The sequence below is a fragment of the Salvelinus sp. IW2-2015 genome, unplaced genomic scaffold (genome assembly GCF_002910315.2).
Source record: "Salvelinus sp. IW2-2015 unplaced genomic scaffold, ASM291031v2 Un_scaffold1778, whole genome shotgun sequence".
NCBI classification, from domain to species: Eukaryota; Metazoa; Chordata; class Actinopteri; order Salmoniformes; family Salmonidae; genus Salvelinus; species Salvelinus sp. IW2-2015.
The window spans coordinates 124,959-149,471 of NW_019943154.1; the positions used below are offsets into that span (position 1 = coordinate 124,959).

A 24,513-nucleotide genomic window follows, 5' to 3' on the forward strand; every position below is an offset into this window, starting at 1 on the left:
TGGTATTTCTACTAATAGTGTTCTTTACTGGTATTCTCCTATAGTGTTCTACCTGGTATTTCTACTATACATCATCTGGTTCTTTACCTGGTATTTCTACTATACTAGTGTCATCTGGTTCTTTACCTGGTATTTCTACTATACTAGTTCATCTGGTTCTTTACCTGGTTTCTACTATAGTTTATCATCTGGTTCTTTACCTGGTATTTCTACTATACTAGGTCATCTGTTCTCTTACTGTATTTTCATACTCGTGTATTGTTCCTTACCTGGTATTTCTTGTGGTCCAACAGCGGCCATCCAGATCCCCATGCTCACATCTCCCCCTGAAACAACACGTAACACATTATGAGTCTCCAATGGTGCCGGTTGGTTTCGTCAGCATTGCTTATCTGGTGTTTGGTGCCGTGTGGTCCATTACCTGGTAGGCCTTGAGTTGCTCTGCATTGCCGGCCAGCCATTGGACGAGGTCCCTGGGAGGCCACTACCCCGAGCCGCAGGCGAAGCCGGGTAGGCTGGACTGGCGTATTCTAGCTCCTGCCAGCTCCCAATGCGGTCCACCGCCCAGCTCTGACGGAAACTGGAAATGAAAAACATCAGACAGAACTTCAATGCAGTCCAACATCTGCATCAGATCTTACTCGGCAAAACTACCTCCATATGATTAGACTGAATATGAATTATCTAACTAGGAGCTGCTCTGAGCGAAATGAGTCTGGAGAACTGTGTCTAGGCTGTAAGCAGTATTCCCCTCATTTAAACTAGGCAAGTCAGTTAAGAACAAATTCTTATTTACCATGACGGCCTACCGGGGGAAGATGGGGTTAACTGCCTTGTTCAGAGGCAAACACATTTTTACCTTGTCAGCTAGGGGATTCATCCAGCAACCTTTCAGTTACTGGCCCAACCCTCTAACCACTAGGCCTACCTGCCTCCCAAAATTCTAACCACTAGGCTACCTGCCGCCCAACGCTCTAACCACTAGGCTAACTGAACGCTCTAACCACTAGCTACCTGCGCCCAACGCTCTAACCACTAGGCTACCTGCCGCCCAACGCTCTAACCACTAGGCTACCTGCCGCCCAACGCTCTAACCACTAGGCTACCTGCCTCCCAACGCTCTAACCACTAGGCTACCTGCCTCCCCAAAATATACTCAGCTACTACAGGACGGACCAGGGGAGTGCTGATCTAGGAACAGACACCCCGTCTACCACACTGCGTCCGTATCCAGACACTGTATCTGTACAGTACTCACTTCCCCCACCAGAAGTTGCGTCTCTTCAAGCCCTTGTGGTCGATCTTCATTAAAACCTTGTCCACGTCAATATAACAATCATCATCCGTCTTCAGGAGCAGATCAAACGCAGCGTTTCCCACCGACCTATAAAACAGCAGGGAGTTATCAACCCACCTATCAGACAACAGATACTGAATTAACCCACCTATCAGACAACAGATACTGAATTAACCCACCTATCAGACAACAGAGTTATACTACCATTCAAAAGTTTGGGGTCACTTAGAAATGTCCTTGTTTTCCATGAAAACAGACATGAAATGAGTTGTAAAATTAATAGGAAATATAGTCAAGAAGTTGACAAGGTTATAAATAATTATTGTGTCCTTCAAACTTTGCTTTCGTCAAAGAATCCTGCATTTGCAGCCTTGCAGACCTTTGGCGTTCTAGGTGTCAATTTGTTGAGATAATCTGAGATTTCACCCCGTGCTTCCTGAAGCACCTCCCACAAGTTGGATTGGCTTGATGGGCACTTCTTACGTACCACACGGTCAAGCTGCTCCCACAACAGCTCAATAGGGTTGAGATCCGGTGACTGTGCTGGCCACTCCCTTATAGACAGAATACCAGCTGACTGATTCTTCCCTAAATAGTTATTGCATAGTTTGGAGCTGTGCTTTGGGTCATTGTCCTGTTGTAGGAGGAAATTGGCTCTAATTAAGCGCCGTCCACAGGGTATGGRGTTGCAAAATGGAGTGACAGCCTTCCTTCTTCAAGATCCATTTTACCCTGTACAAATCTCCCACTTCACCACCACCAAAGCWCCCCCAGACCATCACATTGCCTCCACCATGACAGATGGCGTCAAGCTCTCCTCCAGCATCTTTTAATTTTTACTGCGTCTCACGAATGTTCTTCTTTGTGATCCGAACACCTCAAACTTAGATTRGTCTGTCCAWAACACTTRTTTCCAATCTTCCTCTGTCAAGTGTCTGTGTTCTTTTGCCCYTCTTAATATTTTATTGGCCAGTCTGAGATATGGCTTTTWCTTTGCAACTCTGCCTAGAAGGCCAGCATCCCGGAGTCGCCTCTTCACTGTTGACGTTGAGACTGTTGTTCTGCGGGTAATATTTAATGAATCTGCCAGTTGAGGACTTGTAAGGCGTCTGTTTCTCAAACTAGACACTCTAATGTACTTGTCCTCTTGCACAGTTGTGCACGGGGGCCTCCCACTCCTCTTTCTATTCTGGTTAGAGCCAGTTTGCGCTGTTTTGTAAAGGGAGTAGTACACCGCGTTGTTCGAGATCTTCAGTTTCTTGCCAATTTCTCGCATGGAATAGCCTTCATTCCTCAGAACAACAATAGACTGACGAGTTTCAGAAGAAAGTTATTTCTAATCTGGCCATTTTGAGCCTGTAATCGAACCCACAAATGCTGATGCTCCAGATACTCAGCCAGTTTTATTGATTCTTTAAAATCAGAACAACAGTTTTCACCTGTAGCATCAGGCTACAGCATCAGTAGCCCCGAGCATCCCTGAGAAGCCCCGAGCATCCCTGAGAAGCCCCGAGCATCCCTGAGAAGCCCCGAGCATCCCTGAGAAGCCCCGAGCCGCCCCGAGCAGCAGAGCCAAACTATAAGAGTCCATTTCCATGTTACTGGTGTAGCAGACCAAAAACAACGCTAACAAAAAGAAACCGTGACTCTCAGTGTAGTTGCGAGGTCAGACCAGTCATACTGGGTACGTACCACTTGTAGAACTGCAGTAGTTTAGAAGGCACATTCCTGTATGTATCTACTACATCCACAAACACCATGTCTCCATATCGCAGAGCCTCCTGCTCCAGAGACCTGTCCTCCGCCTGCAGTCTGGTGCCATGGCTCTGGAGCCGCCCCTGGCGGCCATGCAGCACCTCCCACAGGGAGGCCATGTCTAGGGGGAGAACCAATGAGAGGATAGAACACATACTGACAGACAGGCTATGTCTAGGAGGAGAACCAATGAGAGGATAGAACACAGACAGAGAAAGAAAATAAATAGATCCAGTATAGAAGAAGCAGATCCTACATTGAGTTCTGGTGCAGCCTGGGTGATAAGAGAGAAGGGATATGTCCTAAATGGAGCCCTATTCCCTATGTAGTGCACTACTTTAGACCAGAGCCCTATTCCCTATATAGTGCACTACTTTAGACCAGAGCTATTCTCCTATATAGTGCACTACTTTAGACCAAGAGCCTATATAGGTGCACTACTTTAGACCAGAGCCCTATATAGTGCACTACTTTTAGACAGAGCCCTATATAGTGCACTACTTAGACCAGGGCCCTATTCCCTATATAGTGCACTACTTTAGACCAGAGCCCTATTCCCTATATAGTGCACTACTATAGACCAGAGCCCTATTCCCTATATAATGCACTACTTTAGACCAGAGCCCTATTCCCTATATAGTGCACTACTATAGACCAGAGCCCTATTCCCTATATAGTGCCCTACTTTAGACCAGAGCCCTATTCCCTATATAGTACATTTACATTTAAGTCATTTAGCAGACGCTCTTATCCAGAGCGACTTACAAATTGGAAAGTTCATACATATTCATCCTGGTCCCCCCGTGGGGAATGAACCCACAACCCTGGCGTTGCAAGCGCCATGCTCTACCAACTGAGCCACACGGGAGCAAGTAGTACACTACTTTAGACCAGAGCCCTATTCCCTATATAGTACACTACTTTAGACCAGGACCCTATTCCCGATATAGTGCACTACTTTAGACCAGAGCCCTATGACACCCTATTCCCTATATAGTGCACTACTTTTGACGAAGGCCCATAGCACTCACTGTTTATTTATTTTTTATGCATGAACTCTTCTCCTTCTCACCATGTCTCATATATTGATTGGTCTAAAACACAAGGACCATGAACGGGTATATTGTTTGGTTCTGAAGTCACATGCCATTGGACCGGACTCACCATGAATTTTGAAGGTGAACCCTCCAGCCAATCCTGGGAAGCTCAGAGCACTCCTGTGAGGCAACGTTCCCTCATCAATCTGTAACATCACACACAGGAGAGAGACAGAGACACAGAGAGACACAGAGAGACACAGAGAGACACAGAGACACAGAGAGACACAGAGAGAGACAGAGAGAGACAGAGAGAGACAGAGAGAGAGGACACACACAGGAGAAAGATTGGAGACAATACATTTGTGTCACATGAACATTTGCAGGAGATTTAACTGTGGAATATTGCTAAGATTTAGCGATTGTCATATTTTAAGACTATTGAACAAACAAAGTGTAGCATATCTGTGAAAAAGAACAGGAAGCTATTAGGTACAGAGGAAAACTTGAGGACTCCTCCGCCGTTGTTCAGCGTCACCCGGGATGTGTTGGCCGTAGTCAGACCAGCTACGTCAGGACTCTCCCAGACCAGAGTCCCCTCAAAGCCCTGGACAGGAGAGAGAGATATGGACATGACAGTCAGACAATTCACTATTACTCTACCCTTCTCTGTTTAGAGACTTTACCGTGACATAGACCTCACCTTGGGCAGAATGAACCACTCCACTGGTTTGTACCACACACCGTTCTGACTTGTCCCAGGACTGACCGGGCTGAAGCAGGCTGTCACCACTGCCTCCTGCCACACACACACACACAGGAGGTGGTTGAGGAATCAAAAAAATATTATTGGAGATTCACCTTCTGTATCCAGTACACTCTACTTTCTAGAGCCTTACTGCTACTGGTCTACAGTTCTACTACTCAGAACACAAAAATATTCCTCTGCTTGATCATTTTTGCTTTCCCTAATCTCTATAAATTCCTACCACCAGCAGGCGAACAGGAATTTGCCGTTCAATACGTTATCTGACGGATAGCCTCAACTCAGAGGACAGCTACACTCCCGAGTCGATATTCTACGTCATAAGAAATTATTCTCCACAACGCCCACAAATGGGAAATACAAACATTCTTTCCAATTGTAAAACAGGGGCCTTATAGAAGTCCCAAGGACAACGATTCAGAAGGAGGCCGGTTCAACAGGTGCTAACATTCCACAGCGCTGGTGATAACAGTATATTAACTTCTGACTTTAAAATATCAACAATCAAAAGAAAAGGCCTCTTATTGGTGGAAAACCTGTCCTCACCATAAAGGCAAAAGGTGGGGTCTCTTAGGCTCAAACACAGCATTCCCAATGAGTTACCAAACATGAACTGACCAGAACTTCCCAAAATGGCCACTTAGAAACATTTGGCCACACCTATTCTGGCTCGCAGGCCAGGTACATCTACGCGCCTGTGTTCGGTGACAAGACGGAGAAGTTCTCAGCACACAAATAGTCCTAAATAAATAAAAAAAATCAGAACTTCTACGTCGTGAGTGTTGCGAACGTTCATGTGCACTATAAACATTTAACCCACTGAAGGTAAGAAAAGGCAAATGAAAACGTAACAATGTGAATCAGAAAAGTATTTTAATGTTGAAATAAAAAGAGTACGGTGAAATGCTAGCAACTAATACATAATTCATTACAACGACACAAAAAGACCCCACCATGTCGAACGAACAAATTGTCTGTCGGCATTTATAGAATTGTACCGAAACTACCTGTTTCCATCACAACTGTCGTGATTATGATTTATACAGTATGACTTCACTCACAGCCTGATGGTGACATTCTCCATGATCTGGGCTCTACTGTTGGGTTCTKCTGTTGGGTTCTACCCTTCTACTGGTGGGTTCTACTGTTGGGTTCTACCCTTCTACTGTTGGGCTCTACTGTTGGGCTCTACTGTTGGGCTCTACTGTTGGGCTCTACTGTTGGGCTCTACTGTTGGGCTCTACTGTTGGGCTCTACCCTTCTACTGTTGGGTTCTACCCTTCTACTGTTGGGTTCTACCCTTCTACTGTTGGGTTCTACCCTTCTACTGTTGGGTTCTACCCTTCTACTGTTGGGTTCTACCCTTCTACTGTTGGGTTCTACTGCTAGGCTCCACATTACCTGTTGTTCCAGCTGCAGCAGCCTGACAGTGACATTCCCCTCTATCTCCATGTGAGGTCCAGTAGGGAACACCCCAAACCTGGTGATGACTAGGGGGTGGAGGACCTTGAAGTCCAGGGCCACAGAGGAGACCTCCCCAGGGACAAGAGCAGACGGGTCAGACACCTCCACCAGCTCCATCTCCTTATCCTGCCCTGGAGCTGAGAGAGGGACAGAAACAGAGAGAATCTTCAAGGCTTTATTCAGCTTCTTGACTTGTCTCTCCTCGCCGTCAGAGGGAAGTGATGTGACGATCCAAGGAGGCGAGGAAAGATGTGAGGCAGAGGAGGGAGAGACGGAGCGAGAGAGAGAGCGAGAGCGGAGGGAGAGAGACGGCATGAATCTTAAGTATTTCCTCTACTCCCCCCAGAGAAGATGAGGAACGGCCCATCGCAACACCCAAAAACACTGAAGGGGAGCAAGGTTATTGTACAGGGCATTCAGAAAGTATTCAGACCCCTTGACTTTGTTACGTTAAAGCCTTATTCTAAAATAGATTAAATCAATAATGTTCCTCATCAATCTACACACAATAGTAAAAACACATTTAGGCAAATGTATTAAAAATATAAAAACGGATACCTTATTTACAGACACTCACTTATATTCAGACACTTTGCTATGAGACTCGAAACGACATTGGTCAGGGAGGTGACCAAGAAACCGATGGTCACTGACAGCTCCAGAGTTCCTCTGTGGGGATGGGAGAACCTTCCAGAAGAACAACCATCTCTGCAGCACTCCACCAATCAGGCCTTTATGGTAGAGTGGCCAGACGGAAGCCCCTCAGTAAAAGGAACATGACAGCCCGCTTGGAGTTCGCCAAAAGGCACCTAAAGGKCTTTCAGACCATGAGAAACAAGATTCTCTGGTCTGACGAAACCAAGATTGAACTCTTTGGCCTGAATGCCAAGTCTGGAGGAAACCTGGCACCATCCCTACGGTGAAGCATGGTGGTGGTGGCAGCATCATGCTGTGGGGATGTTTTTCAGCAGCAGGGACTGGGAGACTAGTCAGGATCGAGGGAAAGATGAACGAAGCAAAGTACAGAGAGATCCTTGATGAAAACCTGCTCCAGAGCGCTCAGGAGCTTTGACTGGGACGAAGGTTCACCTTCCAACAGGAAAACGACCCCAAGCACACCGCCAAGACAATGCAGGAGTGAATGTCCTTGACTGGCCCAGCCAGAGCCTGGACTTGAACCCGGTCGAACATCTCTGGAGAGACCTGAAAATATCTGCAGCAACGCTCCCCATCCAACCTGACAGCTTGAGAGGATCTGCAGAGAAGAAATGGGAGAAACTCCCCACATACAGGTGTGCCGAGCTTGTAGCGTCATACCCAAGAAGACTTAAGGCTGTAATCACTGCCAAAGGTGCTTCAACAAAGTACTGAGTAAAGGGTCTGAATACTTATGGAAATTGAATATTTCAGTTTACATTTCTAAAAACCAGTTTTTGCTTTGTCATTATGGGATATTGTTTTATGCAAACATAAGCAACACAATCCTGTCTCTGAGCTCTACTGAACAATCCCTTCGACATCYTGGCTTGGTTTTGGCTCTGACATGCACTGTCAACTGTGGGACCTTATATAGACAGGTTTGTGCCTTTCCAAATCATGTCCAATCAATTGAYTTTACCACAGGTGGACTCCAATCAAGTTGTAGAAACATCTCAAGGATGACTAATAGATACAAGTTGCACTGGAGCCCATTTTCAAGTTTCTTAGCAAAGGGTCTGAATACTTGTGCAAATAAACATCTTATTACATATTATGGGGTATTGTGTGTAGATTGAAAACATTTCATTTAATCCATTTTAGAATAAGGCTGTAACATAATGTGGAAAAAGGAAAGGGGTCTGAATACTTTCCGAATGCTCTGTAAATGTCTATTCATTATATTCCTCATAATAATTCAAATTTCCTGTAGCAAACTGGTTTATATTAAGATCCTACATCTAGAGGTTTGGTTTATATTATAAATCAATCCTACTGTGACTTGGATTTAAAAGGATGAGCACCTAGACTGGTGCAACCATTTCCCACACCAATCCAATGCTTTTTAACTTTAGTAGTAGACGATAGAAGAATCAAGAACCTTTATCTGACAGAGATGTTCCGTTTCCGTGACATTCAACGTGTTCCGTGACATTCGACGTGTTCCGTGACATTCGACGTTTCCGTGACATTCGACGTGTTCCGTTTCCGTGACATTCGACGTGTTCCGTTTCCGTGACATTCGACGTGTTCCGTTTCCGTGACATTCGACGTGTTCCGTTTCCGTGACATTCGACGTGTTCCGTTTGTGACATTCGACGTGTTCCGTTTCCGTGACATTCGACGTGTTATAGTGGCAACAAACACTATGTGAACGCTTTGGAATTACCTGGATCGCGGCATAAATTGGTCATCAAATTTGATCTGATCTTCATCTGAGTCACAACAAGACACACAGTGTGCTTAAACTAATAAGAAAAATATAATTTGTGTGTTGTCTATATTGAATACATTATTTAAACATTCACAGTGTAGGTTGGGAAAAAGTATGTGAACCGAGACTAATGACTTCTCCAAAAGCTAATTGGAATCAGGAGTCAGCTAACCTGGAGTCCAATCAATGAGATGGGAGATGTTGGTTAGAGGTGCCCTGCCCTATAATWAAAAAAATWAAAAAATACTCACAAAATGTGAGTTTGCTATTCACAAGAAGCCTTGCCTGCCTCAAAAGAGATCTCAGAAGACCCAAGATTAAGAATTGTTAACTTGCATAAAGCTGGAAAGGGTTACAAAAGTATCTCTAAAAGCCTTGATGTTCATCAGTCCATGGTAAGACAAATTGTCTATAAATGGAGAAAGTTCAGCCCTGTTGCTGGCCGTCCTGCAAAGATGACTTCAACAGCACAGCACAGAATGCAAAATGAGGTTAATCAGAATCCTAGAGTGTKAGCTYAAGACTTACAGAAATCTCTGGAACATGCTAACATCTGTTGARGAGTCTACGATACGTAAAACACTAAACAGGAATGGTGTTCATGGGAGGACACCACGGAAGAAGCCACTGCTGTGCAAAAAAAACATTGATGCATTTCTGAAGTTCGTAAAAGAGCACCAGGATGTTCCACAGCGCTACTGGCACAATATTCTGTGMACAGATGAAACTACAGTTGAGTTGTTTGGAAGGAAGGAACACACAACTCTACGTGTGGAGAAAAAAAAAGGCACAGCACACCAACATCAAAACCTCATCCCAACTGTAAAGCATGGTGGAGGGAACATCATGGTTTGGGGCTGCTTTGCTGCTCAGGGCCTGGACAGCTTGCTATGTTGTTTCGACGGATAAATGAATTCCCAAGTTTATCAAGACATTTTACAGGAGAATGTTAGGCTATCTGTCCGACAATTAAAGCTCAACAGCAGTTGGGTGATGCAACAGGACAACGACCCAAAACACAGAAGTAAATCAACAACAGAATGGCTTTGACAAAAGAAAACACCTTCTGGAGTGGCCCAGTCAGAGTCCTGACCTCAACCCGATTGAGATGCTGTGGCATGACCTCAAGAGAGCAGTTCCCACCAGACATCCCAAGAATATTGCTGAACTGAAACAGTTTTGTAAAGAGGAAGGGTCCAAAATTCCTCCTGACCATTGTGCTGGTCTGATCCACAACTACAGAAAACGTTTGGTTGAGGTTATTGCTGCCAAAGTGAGGGTCAACCAGTTATTAAATCCAAGGGTTCACATACTTTTCCCACCCTGCACTGTGAATATTTACACAGTGTGTTCAATAAAGACATGAAAACGTATAATTGTTTGTGTTATTAGTTTAAGCAGACTGATTGTCTATTGTTGTGACCTAGATGAAGATCAGGTCAAATTTTATTTCCATTTTATGCAGAAATCCAGGTAATTCAAAAGGCAAGAAAAATTATGTTTATGTGATATTAAACATGTATCCCTGAGTAACTCCTTCCAATAAGGTTAAAAAAAATWACTGCAAAAACATAAGCAATACAACACTTCACAAATCAGCTCACAGACAACTGTCTGTACCAGAAGTCCCAACTAGAACAGCAAACTAAYTTCAGAGAAGGCAGGACATTTAGCCAGTCCTCACTTGTAAGAAGGCCATTTTAGGCTTGAAGGTTAGGTTTAGAATTAGGGTTAGGGGTTAGGTTTAGGAGTTAGGGGAGAGGACTGGCCACCCCTCATAGCCTGGTTCCGCTCTAGGTTTCTTCCTAGGTTCGGGCCTTTCTAAGGAGTTTTTCCTAGCCACCGTGCTTCTACACCTGCATTGCTTGTCGTTTGGAGTTTGAGGCTGGGTTTCTGTACAGCACTTTGAGACATCAGCTGATGTAAAATGGGCTTTATAAATACATTTGATTGAAATGGGATTGACGAGAAGAACCTCTACTTCTTTTTGGGGCGTCTCTGATCTGGATTGTAAATGCCATTTGAAATCTTTCTAAATATTTTTGCAGTTCGTTCTAGCCTGTCTAAGCCAGCTGGGTGGGGTTCAGTTTCTCCAATATTCTATTAGTCCATTAAGACAGGCAAGCTCAATCAAGCAGAGATAAGCAGTCTGCTCTCCCAGTCTCCCCTCCCTTTCTCTCGCTAGCCTTCTCTTCGTTTCCCTCTCTCTTTCCTAGCATTCCCCTCTCTCGCCTCATCTCAGTGTAAGAGGTGTCACTACAGTCCCTGGTTCGAATCCAGGCTGTATCACATCCGGCCGTGATTGGGAGTCCCATAGGGTGGCGCACAATTGGCCCGGAGTAGGTCCGCGTTTGGCCCGGAGTAGGTCCGCGTTTGGCCCGGAGTAGGTCCGTCATTGTAAATAACATTTTGTTCTGAACCGACTTGCCTCGTTAAACGGGTGGGGGACTGCTGTCTGGAAATAACTACCTTTTTAACATGAAGACTCAACCCTTATGAAACTTTTTAATTCCCATATTTAGTACAAACAAAACAAACCATTTAGTTTGATTCTGTTGCTGGAGAGTAAAGACGGAGGGTGTTTCTCAAACGGCACCCTATGGGCCCCTGGTCAAAAGTAGTGCACCCTATTCCCTATGGGCCCCCGGTCAAAAGTAGTGCACCCTATTCCCTATGGGCCCCCGGTCAAAAGTAGTGCACCCTATTCCCTATGGGCCCCGTCAAAAGTAGTGCACACTACATAGGAAACAGGTTACCAATGTGATGATGATGGGCGCTGTGGCCTTCGTTGGTTCCTGAGGGTGTGAAAGCAGAGAGCTACCAGTGTCCTTGAGCTGTGGCTCAGTGAACACACTGCTTTCCTTCATTCATATCCCAATTCTAGCACAGTTAATGACATCTGTTTCGGTTTCTAGAACACGACAAGGTTTCCATCCAATTTGGTGACATTTATGCGAATATATATATTTAAAAACAGGATAAGACAATATGCACAATTATCTTTTTTCACTTACGAATAAAATAGTTTTTCCATTGCATTTTTAACCCTTTATTTTGCCTACTTTGGGCTTGACAGCTCTCGGATAAGTGTGGGTAGGCTAGTCTACATGATGATCATTATATAAGACGAGAGAAGGAATATTGTCCAACGGCAGTCGAGCATCATGTCACCAGAATAAGACCCAGATATTGATAAAGGACATCAAGATCATCACCGTGACCTTTCACCCCCGTGAAGTTCATCAGTATTTAATAAACTGCATGGTTTCCTGAGTCCTAGTGGGACGACCACACAACAGATCATCACGTGACTCCAAGTTTACTGCCATGTGATGTTTATTATAATCAATATTTGCGCTTAAAGACATTTCCACCGTCATTTCTTGCACAAAAAGATCCCACCATGTCAAACGAACAAGTTATCCGTCAGCATTTACGTAATGGTAACGAAACATCCTGTTTCCATCTCAGCTGTAGTGATGTTTTTATACGGTAAGATTCTTTACTCACATACTGTGGATGGAAACCTGGTTAGACAGACTGACATCCTTTGCTCTGTTTCTATAACACATTACTCCAAGCTGTTTTGTCATCTACTGTACTGGTGTAGCTAAAAGCTGTGCTGTACGGATGTAGGTCTTACCTTGGGGGGGGGTCTGAGGTCTTTACCTTGGGGGGGGGATCTGCGAGGTCCTACCTGGGGGGGGGTCTTGCGAGGTCCTACCTGGGGGGGGGGGGGGGTCTGCGAGGTCCTACCTGGGAGGGGGGGGGGGGGGAGTGTTGTTGGAGGCCTACTGGGGGGTCTGCAAGGTCCTACCTGGGGGGTCTGCGAGGTCCTACCTGGGGGGGGGGGTCTGCGAGGTCCTACCTGGGGGGGGGGGGTCTGCAGGTCCTACCTGGGTCTGTGAGGTTCATGAGGGAGCATGAGTAGGGATCTTCTCTGTCCTCTTCTGGAATGGGACAACCATGTTTCCCAATGATAAACTTCACCTGCACCCTGAAACACAACACCACCACAACAAAATAACATCATATAAAACAGACATCTCTCCACTTATTCTAGCACCTCTGATGAGTTACAGGGTTACAAATGGTACAGTGCATTCAGGAAGTATTCAGACCCCTTGACACTCTCTTACAGCCTTATTCTAAAATTGATAAAGGCAATAAAAATCTCAACCTACACACAACAGCCCATAAATTACATTTTGGGAAACGTATCAAATAAATAACGAAATATCACATTTACATAAGTATTCAGACCCTTTACTCAGTACTTTGTTGAAGCACTTTTGGCCAAGATTACAGCCGAGTCTTCTTGGGTATGATGCWACAAGCTTGGCACACCTGTATTTGGGGAGTTRCTCCCATTCTTCTCTGCAGATCCTRTCAAGCTGTCAGGTTGGATGGGGAGRGTCGCTGCACAGCTATTTTCAGGTCTCTCCAGAGATGTTCGATCGGGTTCAAGTCCGGGCTCTGGCTGGGCCACTCAAGGACATTCAGAGACTTGTCCTGAAGGCACTCCTGCGTTGTCTTGGCTGTGCGCTTAAGGTCATTGTCCTGTRGGAAGGTGAACCTTGACCCCAGTTTGAGGTCCTGAAAGCTCTAGTTAAGGTTTTCATCAAGGATCTCTCTGTATTTTGCTCCATTCATCTTTCCCTCAATCCTGACTAGTCTCCCAGTTCCTGCCACTGAAAAACATCCCAACAGCATGATGCTGCCACCACCATGCTTCACCGTGGGGATTGTGCCAGGTTTCCTCCAGACGTGATGCTTGGCATTCAGGCCAAAGAGTTCAATCTTGGTTTCGTCAGACCAGAGAATCTTGTTTCTCATGGTCTGAGGGTCCTTTAGGTGCCTTTTGGCAAATTCAAAGCAGGCTGTCATGTGCCTTTTACTGAGGAGTGGCTTCCGTCTGGCTACTCTACCATAAATACCTAATTGGTGGGGTGCTGCAGAGATGGTTGTCCTTCTGGAAGGTTCTCCCATCTCCACAGAGGAACTCTGGAGCTCTGTCAGAGTGACCATCGGGTTCCTGGTCACCTCCCTGACCAATGTCCCCCCCCCCCTCAGTTTGGTCGGGCGGCCAGCTCTAGGAAGAGTCTTGGTGGTTCCAAACGTCTTCCATTAAAGAATGATGGAGGCCACTATGTTCTTGGGGACATTGAATGCTGAATGCTTCCCCAGATCTGTGCCTCGACACAATCCTGTCTCCGAGCTCTACGGATAGTACTTCGACCTCATGGCTTGGTTTCTGCTCTGACATGCACTGTCAACTGTGGGACCTTATATGGACAGGTGTGTGCCTTTCCAAATCATGTCCAATCAATTGAATTTACCACAGGTGGACTCCAATCAAGTTGTAGAAACATCTCAAGGATMATCAATGGAAACAGGATGCACCTGAGCTCAATTTCGAGTCTCATAGCAAAGTGTCTGAATACRTAAGGTATCGGTTTTTATTTATAATACATTTGCCAAAATGTCTAAAAACGTGTTTTTGCTTTGTCATTATGGGGTATTGTGTGTAGATTGATAACATTTTATTTAAACCATTTTAGAATAAGGCTGTAACGTGGGGAAAAAATCAAGGGGTCTGAATACTTTCTGAATGCACTGCGAGTGCACTACTTTTGGCCAGAGACCCTATGTAGGGAATATGGTGCCTAAAGTAGTGCACTATATAGGGAATAGGGCTCTGGTCTAAAGTAGTGCACTATATAGGGAGCCATTTCAGACGCAGTCAGTCATTTCCCAAGGCACTTCTCTTCGGTTACCATGGTTACTATGGGCTGTTGAAAGGACATATCACTCCCTCTGTATCATTCATACATACATACATACATACATAATTATGTCTGTGTCCCAAATGGGACCCTATCACTTATATTAGTGGACTACTTTGACCAAATATCCCCACTTGGACCAATGTAGTGTGTGTCTCTGATCCATACCTGTGTCGGTAGTGTGTCTGGTCCCGGAGGTATCCCAACCACGTCTGTCTTATAGCCTGTCTGAGATCATAGTGATGTCTGGCAGACAACACCCCCACCAGCACCTCACCACAGGGAGATGCTGCCGAGTCCTCATCTGTTAAAATCACCACCATACAGGTAAATGCATGGGAAAGGGAAAAGGGGGGGGGGGGGTTGATGTAAAATGTGAACCATGTATAGACTGTCCATTTAAAAAACTTCACCTAGTCTACATTATGTTCAAAATCTGGAAAATAAATTCCTAAAGCAGGTGGCTATGAAGTCCTACCACCAGCGGGAGAGGAGAGTTTGCCGCTTATGACGAGATTTGCATCTCTAATGGATCGATTTGCAACTCTAAAAATGGGGCAAATTGGACTTAAAAGCTGGCTCCCCGCCAGCAAYGCCACCGAGCAAGTCTTCTGACGGGGAACCATTATCACTGGAGGGCCGCCTGCATGCCGATTGCTCGTTGCTAACTGGGAAATGGTTGAACTGATTCCTGCCTCAACATGATTTAATTGTTATAAAGACGTGGTTATGAAACCCATGAGACGTAACAAAAGATTGGCGACGAGTAAGTCTGAACCTACTGGAACAATTCTGTCCGGAAGAAGTTGGTTTTCCGTGGTATAGTCTCTAGGCTAACGTTAGCGCAGTGTATTGCTAACAGAGGTAAATACATAATCAAGCTAGTTAAGAGAGTTAGCATCGTCACAGGTGGAAGAAAATGATCCGAGACGGACATCAAAGCAGGAAAACAACGATTAAACAAACTTGGGAATTAAAAAAAACTGTTAAATGAGCGAACTTGATGAAATGTCAGTGAAGTGAATGAAGATCACATGGACAGAGGAAAATCTTGCCGTGTTTGAGGACAATATTGAAGTGAAATGACAAATCAGGAGCCATTTAAGAAACAAAAAATGTCCGGGATTGTTGTAAACATTGGACAGTATGATGAAAAGCGTTGAGTAGAAGAGTTCATATACAGAATGGTTTGAATATTTTTGTTCTTGCAAATGACATAGATGAGGACAAAAATGGTGCCTACATTTGAGTGTTATAGGGCTACAGACAATTAATTTACTACGCAGCCTGCTACAGCCACACAGGCCTGGTAATAAGACATATGGAGATWTTGTGGAAATACTGAAGAGGACACTGTTCACCGAAACCACTGGTTATCGTTGAAAGGTTCCACAGAAGAACATCGGAAAGAGGGAGAATCAGTGACAATATTTGCCGCTGCGTTAACTACCAGAGCACGGAGTTTAACGTTGTTCTAAAATGACACCATTAGGAGACAGACTAGTATGTGGGCTATGGAATGAAGCTACACAAAAAAAAAAAAGAGACTATTGACTGAAAGTAATCTGACCTTGACAAGGGCCATTGAAAATCAATACGTCTACGGAACTAGATGATAAAAGAGACTCAGTTGAGTTCATGAGGGAAAAACTTCAGAGTTGCAACAGAAAATCTGGGAAATCAAGGGACATGGCAAAGCGGGACATCAGGCTGACGTGCCGGTCTAAGGTCGTGCCGGTCTAAGGTCGCGCCGGTCTAAGGTCGCGCCGGTCTAAGGACGCGCCGGTGTAAGGACGCGCCGGTGTAAGGACGCGGATAGTCCAGCCTGTGGTAAAAAAAAGGGCCACAATGAACGAGCAGAAACAAAAAGCGCACAGAGAAAAACAAGAAACATTCCAACAAAAGTAAGACATGTTGAGGTGATGAGGAAGTGAATATACTGTTGCTGGGGTCTGTACGGCTACTATTTCCCTCGCTTGTTAAAGTGGCAACCAGTGTGTATGGAGACTGACACAGGGGCAGCTGTATCGCGTTAGACACAGTCTACAAAATGACACGGGAACACCTTCCACTTCAGCCAGCACACATTGTGTTAAAGACTTGACACAGGTTCATCTGCTGGTGTGAGAGGCATCACTGAGGTCACAGTTCAGATCAATAGACAAAGTGAAAAGCCGCCAGTACGTTGTGAAAGGAGACTATCCATCACTACAGGGACGTTCGTGGGTGGATCAAATAACATGACTGGTCATCAGGGAGTACAAAGACACATGGAAACACAGGCCTACCCGCCATCTTAAAGAAACATGGAGGAGTATTTCATGGAGAGCAGGAAATATATAACAGTGAAGCTTGGCATTAAGCCTGACAGCAAACCAAAGTTTCTGAAAGTACCTTATGCTATCAGACCAAAAGTCGAGGCTGACTTGGACACTAGTTAAGAACAAAGTACTGGAGCCGGTCAAGGTGAGTGAGTGGGCCACACCCATCTGCCAGTCCTTAACTTCTTTGGGACAGGGGGGCAGTATTGAGTAGCTTGGATAAAAAGGTGCCCAGAGTAAACTGCCTGCTACTCAGTCCTAAAAGCTAGAATATGCATATAATTAGTAGATTTGGATGGAAAACACTCTGAAGTTTCTAAAACTGTTTGAATGATGTCTGAGTATAACAGAACTCATGGCAGGCAAAAATCTGAGACAAAAATCCAACCAGGAAGTGGGAAATCTGAGGTTTGTAGTGTTTCAACTCTTTGCCTATCCAAYATAGTGGAAATGGGATCATATTGCACTTCCTAAGGCTTCCATTAGATGTCAACAGTCTTTAGAACCTTGTTTGATGCTTCTACTATAAAGGAGGGGGGAATGAGTCAGTGGTCTGGCAGAGTGGCATGAGCTGACCACGCGCCTTCACGTGAGATAGTTAGCTTGCATTCCATTGCATTTCTGAAGACAAAGTAATTCTCAGTTTGGAACATTGAAGATTTATGACTAATCTCGTGTGAGCAGAAAATCATCACAGAAGGATTTGGCGACAGGCACGAATTCGAAATTGAACGAACCCATCACAGCTTACCCATGCCTGAATGAGAATGGACACGAGAACGGTTGTCATTCAATTCCTACGATCTACAGCCCGGGTCGAGGTACATAAAGCAGCGGAAGAAAAGGGTGGCGTTCAGTGGGAAGGCCGCCGGCTATCTTTTTCCCCCCGGGCCTGTCCAAGGAACTGGCAATGAAGAGGAAGAGGAAGAAGAAGAAACGGCGAAGAAACAACGACACGAGAAGAACGTCAGGCTACGCTGGCATTCCCACCCTGCTCTTTACTTGGGAAGGGAAAGAAAAGTATGTTCAAGGACAAGGTGGAGGCAGAGAGATTCTTGCTAGAGCAAGGCGTTTAAGCCTAGATAACGAAGATGAGACATGGTAAAATACAAGTCGAATTGTATGCCGTTTACTATACAACATGAAGGTAGCCCGTGTGTTTGTGGGACTCTGGGGAGTGTTTCTCATGTAGCCTTTCACGAACCAGAAGGAATTTTGAGTCGACACTGCAGGTTATCTTCCGCAGCATCAAAAAGACCGTTCTGTGATGATTGACTCGTCGAGAAGCAACGTTACGTTCCTAGTTGCTTTGTTTTTCTACATTTACTTCACTGTTTTATTGTACAGCTGGAGCATATACTGGGACATTATATATGATGTTTATTAGAGTTGTCACCTGTTAAAAATGGGATACTTCATGATCACAGGCTGTAACTAATCATGGTTTATATATGATGTTTATTAGAGTTGTCACCTGTTAAATGGGATACTTCACAGGCTGTAACTACTCAAGGTTATATAATGATGTTCATTAGAGTTGTCACCTGTTAAATGGGATACTTCATGATCACAGGCTGTAACTAACTACTCAGAGCAAATATGGATAATGGTTATGTAAACATAATCTCTTGGAATATAAAGTTTTGTGGTAACCAAGTGAAGAGGGAAAAGATTGACACATTTAAAATCAAAACAGGCGGATATTGTGTTCATACAGGAATCACATTGCTAAATTGTCATTATTTCACCTCTATGGTCTATTTATTGCCTTACCTCCCTACATTTGCACACACTGTACATAGATGTTTCTATTGTGTTATTGACTGTACGTTTGTTTATGTGTAACTCTGTGTTGTTTGAGTCGAACTGCTTCGCTTTATCTTGGCCAGGTCACAAGTTGTAAATGAGAACTTGTTCTCAACTAACCTGGTTAAATAAAGATGAAATAAATAAAATGTTAAATAAAAATAAACATTTTACAGATACAGAGGCACTGACATTTAAAAGGAGGTTGCAGAAGTGTATCATAGCTGATTTAATTCCAAAACAAAATGGGGGTGTTTATTCTGATTACTAAATTAAGTCTTGTTGAAGTTAATCTGATGAGCCTGGCAGGCTAATCTGCATTGAAGCTCTTATACATGGGATTAAGGTAGTGTTACGCAACATAAGGACCCTGATTTTTTTGTCACGAGGTCAACGTTATACTGGTAAATATGAAGGGGCAGATTGTCCTTAAATGGAGACTTTAACCAAGTGATGGACAATATGATTGATAMATGTAAATGTAAAGATATGGGCCTTAAAGACATATAGAGATTAGGCCATCCTAATGATAGAACAAAAGTATATTCTCTCCCACGGTCATAAAAAACTCCAGAATAGATTTCTCGATATCTAATTTCATGGTTAATAATGTGATTGATTGCCAGACTGGGCCCATTGCCCTCAACATGTAACTCTATGTTGATATAAACTCTGAAAATGTGAGGAAAGGTAGATTTAGACTCAACACCACGCTTTTACAAGGAGATATTTAGCCAGTCACTAGCAGAGGAAGGGTAGATTTAGACTCACACACCATCTTATACGATGAATATTTAGCCAGTCACTAGAGAGTAAAGGTAGATTTAGACTCAACACCATGCTGTTACTAGATAGAATTTAGCCAGTCACTAGCAGAGGAAGGGTAGATTTAGACTCAAAACCATGCTTTACTAGATGAGATATTATAGCACCAGTCACTAGCAGGGAAGGGTAGATTTAGACTCAACACCATGCTGTTACTGAGAGATATTTAGCCAGTCACTAGCATAGAGAAGGGTAGATTTAGACTCAACACCATGCTGTTACTAGATGAATATTAGCCAGTCACTAGCAGAGGAGGAGTAGATATTAGACTCAACACCATGCTGTTACTGATGATATTTAGCCAGGCACTAGCAGAGGAAGGTAGATTTAGACTCAACACCATGCTTTACTAGATGAGATATTTAGCCAGTCACTAGCAGAGGAAGGGTAGATTTTACTCAACACCATGCTTTACTAGATGAGATATTTAGCCAGTCACTAGCAGAGGAAGGGTAGATTTAGACTCAACACCATGCTGTTACTAGATGAGATATTTAGCCAGTCACTAGCAGAGGAAGGGTAGATTTAGACTCAACACCAGCTGTTACTAGATGAGATATTTAGCCAGTCACTAACAGAGGAAGGGTAGATTTAGACTCAACACCATGCTGTTACTAGATGAGATATTTAGCCAGTCACTAGCAGAGGAAGGGTAGATTTAGACTCAACACCATGCTTTACTAGATGAGATATTTAGCCAGTCACTAGCAGAGGAAGGGTAGATTTAGACTCAACACCATGCTATTACTAGATGAGATATTTAGCCAGTCACTAGCAGAGGAAGGTAGATTTAGACTCAACACCATGCTGTTACTAGATGAGATATTTAGCCAGTCACTAGCAGAGGAAGGGTAGATTTAGACTCAACACCACGCTTACTAGATGAGATATTTAGCCAGTCACTAGCAGAGGAAGGGTAGATTTAGACTCAACACCACACTATTTACAGAGAATAATTTAGCAGTCACTAACAGAGGAAGGGGGGTAGATTAGACTCAACACCACACTATTACTAGATGAGATATTTAGCCAGTCACTAGCAGAGGAAGGTAGATTTAGACTCAACACCATGCTTACTAGATGAGATATTTAGCCAGTCACTAACAGGATGATCTTAGACATCTCATATTTCCAAAGTATGGGAAACCTCTAAAAGATGTAATACGGAGGGAAAATAATTGCACATGCGTCCAAAAAAGAGAGATCAGCTGACTGAAAGAGTAAAACAGACTAGAAGCGCATCTTGGAAAAGGACATTGACATTTCACAGAGAGCACATTTCAAAATGACTGCAAATGAAAATTTCAGTTACACGAAATGTCTAACGTGGGCTCCTGAGTGCCCGCAGCGGTCTAAGGCACTCGCATCTCAGGCAAGAGGCGTCACCACAGTCCCTGGTTCGAATCCAGGCGAATCACATATGGCCGTGATTGGGAGTCCCATAGGGCGTGCACAATTGGCCAGCTTCGTCGGGTTGGCCGTCATTGTAAATAAGAGTTGTTCTGAATGGACTTGCCTAAGTTACTTCTCTAGGATAGGGCGGCAGCATTTTCACGTTTGATGAAAAGCATACCCAAATTCAACTGCCAGGCTACTCATCCCCATTTTTTTTTTTTTTTTTGTTGAGGTCACTCATTGCAATTGGATTTTCATTGGGATCCAGATTCTAATTGACCTTCTTGCAGTCTCCTACCGCTTCCACTGGATGCAACAGTCTTTAGAAATTGGTTGAGGTTTTCCTTTGTGTTATAGATAGAAAAGTATGGCCATCCAGAACGAGGGTAACTTGAAGTGTACTGTTAGATAGAGGCGCGTGACCAGAAAGCTAGCTACAGTTTGTTAATCCTGTATTGAACACAGATCATCCAGTCTTCATATTATCGATTTTACGTTAAAAAACTAAGTTGTATTACAAAAGTAGTTTGAAATGTTTTGGCAAAGTTTACAGGTAACTTTTGAATAATTTGTAGTCACGTTACACAAGTTGGAACCGGTGTTTTTCTGGATCAAAAGCGCCAAATAAAATGGACATTATATCGACGGAATAAATTGAACAAAAGGAACCATTTGTGATGTTCATGGACATATTGGCGTGCCAACAACAGAAGCTCGTCAAAGGTAAGGCATGATTATATTTTTATTTCTGCGTTTTGTGTCCGCCTGCAGGGTTGAAATGTTCTCTCTTTTGTTTACTATGGTGCTATCCTCAATAAACACCATCGTTTGCTTTCGCCGAAAAGCCTATTTGATTTTGACATGTTGGCTGGATTCACAACAAGTGTAGCTTTAATGTGGTATCTTAAATGTGTGATTTCATGAAAGTTTGGATTTTTATAGTAATTTGCACTCTGCATTTTTACTGGCTTTTGGCCAAGTGGGACGTTAGCGTCCCACATATCCCGGAGAAGTATACAAAAAGGCAGAAAATTCACTTTTTAGGACTCTAGAACCAGTTTTTATGAGAGAGGTGAGAAGACAGGCAGGCTACTAGCAAGACAACTAAGAATGAGGAACACTTAGAATAACAAATATAATTCCAGCAATTAAGAAGACAGTTCCGGTGACCTCATCCAAAGAGAAAGTGTGTTTCAACGTTTTCATAAAGATGTACATACATACATCCTCCTGTTCAGCGAGCCCCAAKGACATGGATACTTTGTCTGGTATATAATTATCTAGATTATCAGATAGCCAGGTAGAGGACCTGGACTGTACTATAACAGAAGGGGAGGTTAGAGAAGCCATTTTATCTATGAAAGCAGGGAAATCACCAGATCTGGACGGCCTTCCTGTAGAATATTATAAAAAGTATATTGACATCCTTGTACCTGTATTGATAGTGGTTTACCAGGAGGCATTTAAAACTGGCTCCGGACACCTTTAATATCGCYGATTCCTAAACAGGAGATACTACAGAACCTGGGGATTTTAGAGGCATCAGCCTCCTGAATGTGGATTGTAAGACTCTTYCGATGCGCTTAGAGAAGGCACTACCTAATATCATACATAGTGACCAAGTAGGATTTATTAAGAAAAAGAAGATATGAGGAGGCTCTTACATCTCAMGTGGTTAAACCACTCAAATATAGTTCCTACCGCTGCGGTCTCCTTAGATGCTGAGAAGGCATTTTTTTTTTTTTCCCCTTTTCTCCCCAATTTCGTGATATCCAAGTGGTAGGTAGTCTTGTCTCTTCGCTGCAACTCCCGTACGGACGGAAGGCGAAGGTCGAGAGCCATGCGTCCTCCGAAACACAACCCAACCCCACTGCTTCTTGACACAATGTACATCCAACCCGGAAGCCAGCCGCACCAATGTGTCGGAGGAAACACTGTACACCTGGCGACCGTGTCAGCGTGCACTGCACCCGGCCCGCCACAGGAGTCGCTAGTGCGCGATGAGACAAGGATATCCCTGCCAGCCAAACCCTCCCTAACCCGGACGACGCTGGGCCAATTGTGCGCCGCCCCATGGGCCTCCCGGTCGCGGCCGGCTGCAACAGAGCCTGGGCTCGATTCCAGAATCCCTGGTGGCACAGCTAGCACTGTGAAGCAGTGCCTTAGACCACTGCGCCACCCGGGAGGCCGCTGAGAAGGCATTTGATAGGGTAGAGTGGGCTTCTCTTAAGAACCCTAGAAAAATTTGCTTTTGGACCTGACTTTTGAAAATGGATAGGGGTCCTCTATTCCAATCCTAAAGCAACAGAACTTACGAATGGAAATATCTCCTTTTTTTGTCTTTCTAGAGGCACAAGGCAGGGTTGCTCCCTCTCCCCTCTCCTATTTACCAGTTTTAGTGCCTCTTGCAACAATGATGAGCACAGATCCAGAGGAAGAACAGAACACAAGCTGCTTATGCATGCAGACAATATTCTACTGCTGCGCTCTGATCCTCTTCAGTCTGTACCACCATTACTTACTTGTATTGAATCATATCGTAGTTTGTCAGGCTACAAAATMAATTTGAATAATTCGGACGCAATGCCAAATGTTACTCTGGAACCGTTACCCCATTTCATTTCAAATAGGTTTATACTGGGATGAAATATTTGGGTATTAAGTTGAGCTCAAATTTGGAGGTGACATTTTTTTGTGCCACCACTAGTCAAGATTAAGACCAATAAAAAACAAAATAATAATAAAATAAAAAAAGGGAAAATATATTTTTTTACTTTTATGGGGAAAGATCAACGTGATTAAAATGGCTGTGGTCCATCAATTTAATAATATCACCTATGAATTTTCCAGATCGGTATTTTAAACAATATGACAAATTAACTAAATACTTTGTGGGAAAGAAAGAAAAAAAACTGGATTKATATGAAGATGTGCTCACCAAGGGATGTAGGAGGCTTCACCAGATGTTAGCTTGTACCATTTATGATTTGAAATGGCTAAATCATTGGGGTAAAAGGGATGCTGGCTTGGATAACAATAGAACGGGAACAAAGTTATCCTTTCACCCCTGTTGATACTCTGTCACAGTCTTACAGGGGAGAGGTCTGTTGATATGATACTCTGTCACAGTCTTACAGGGGAGAGGTCTGTTGATACTCTGTCACAAGTCTTACAGGGGAGAAGGTCTGTTGATACTCTGTCACAGTCTTACAGGGGAGAGGTCTGTTGATACTCTGTCACACAGTCTTACAGGGGAGAGGTCTGTTGATACTCCGTCACACAGTCTTACAGGGGAGAGGTCTGTTGATACTCCGTCAACAGTCTTACAGGGGAGAGGTCTGTTGATACTCCTGTCACAGTCTTACAGGGGAGAGGTCTGTTGATACTCCGTCACAGTCTTACAGGGAGAGGTCTGTTGATACCTCCGTCACAGTCTTACAGGGAGAGGTCTGTTGATACTCTGTCACAGTCTTACAGAGGAGAGGTCTGTTGGCTAATGAAAGGAATTCATACTAAAGGTGATCTGTACAATGAAGATGTTTTAATGTCATACTCAGATTTGGTTAAAACAAAATGTGGGAGACAAGGCACATTTTGGAAAAAATGTACAATTGAGAGAATGTTTGTTAACCGGCTATCAAAACATGGTAC

At 43.9% G+C, this 24,513-nt stretch overlaps 1 protein-coding gene across 1 annotated transcript in view; it reads right to left on the reverse strand.

The window, feature by feature from the left end:
* Positions 1–401: 401 nt before the first annotated feature.
* Positions 402–24,513, reverse strand: part of b3galnt2 (beta-1,3-N-acetylgalactosaminyltransferase 2) — a 35,607-nt gene continuing 11,495 nt past the window's right edge. The window contains exons 2-10 of the mRNA XM_024139365.2: positions 14,684–14,819; positions 12,626–12,726; positions 6,257–6,456; positions 4,793–4,888; positions 4,586–4,696; positions 4,217–4,295; positions 2,990–3,173; positions 1,259–1,384; positions 402–580 (exon numbers count right to left, since the gene is read on the reverse strand). Of these exons, the coding sequence (XP_023995133.1) occupies positions 418–580; positions 1,259–1,384; positions 2,990–3,173; positions 4,217–4,295; positions 4,586–4,696; positions 4,793–4,888; positions 6,257–6,456; positions 12,626–12,726; positions 14,684–14,819 (1,196 nt within the window). The 3' untranslated portion in view covers positions 402–417. The remainder of the gene's footprint in view (positions 581–1,258; positions 1,385–2,989; positions 3,174–4,216; positions 4,296–4,585; positions 4,697–4,792; positions 4,889–6,256; positions 6,457–12,625; positions 12,727–14,683; positions 14,820–24,513) is intronic.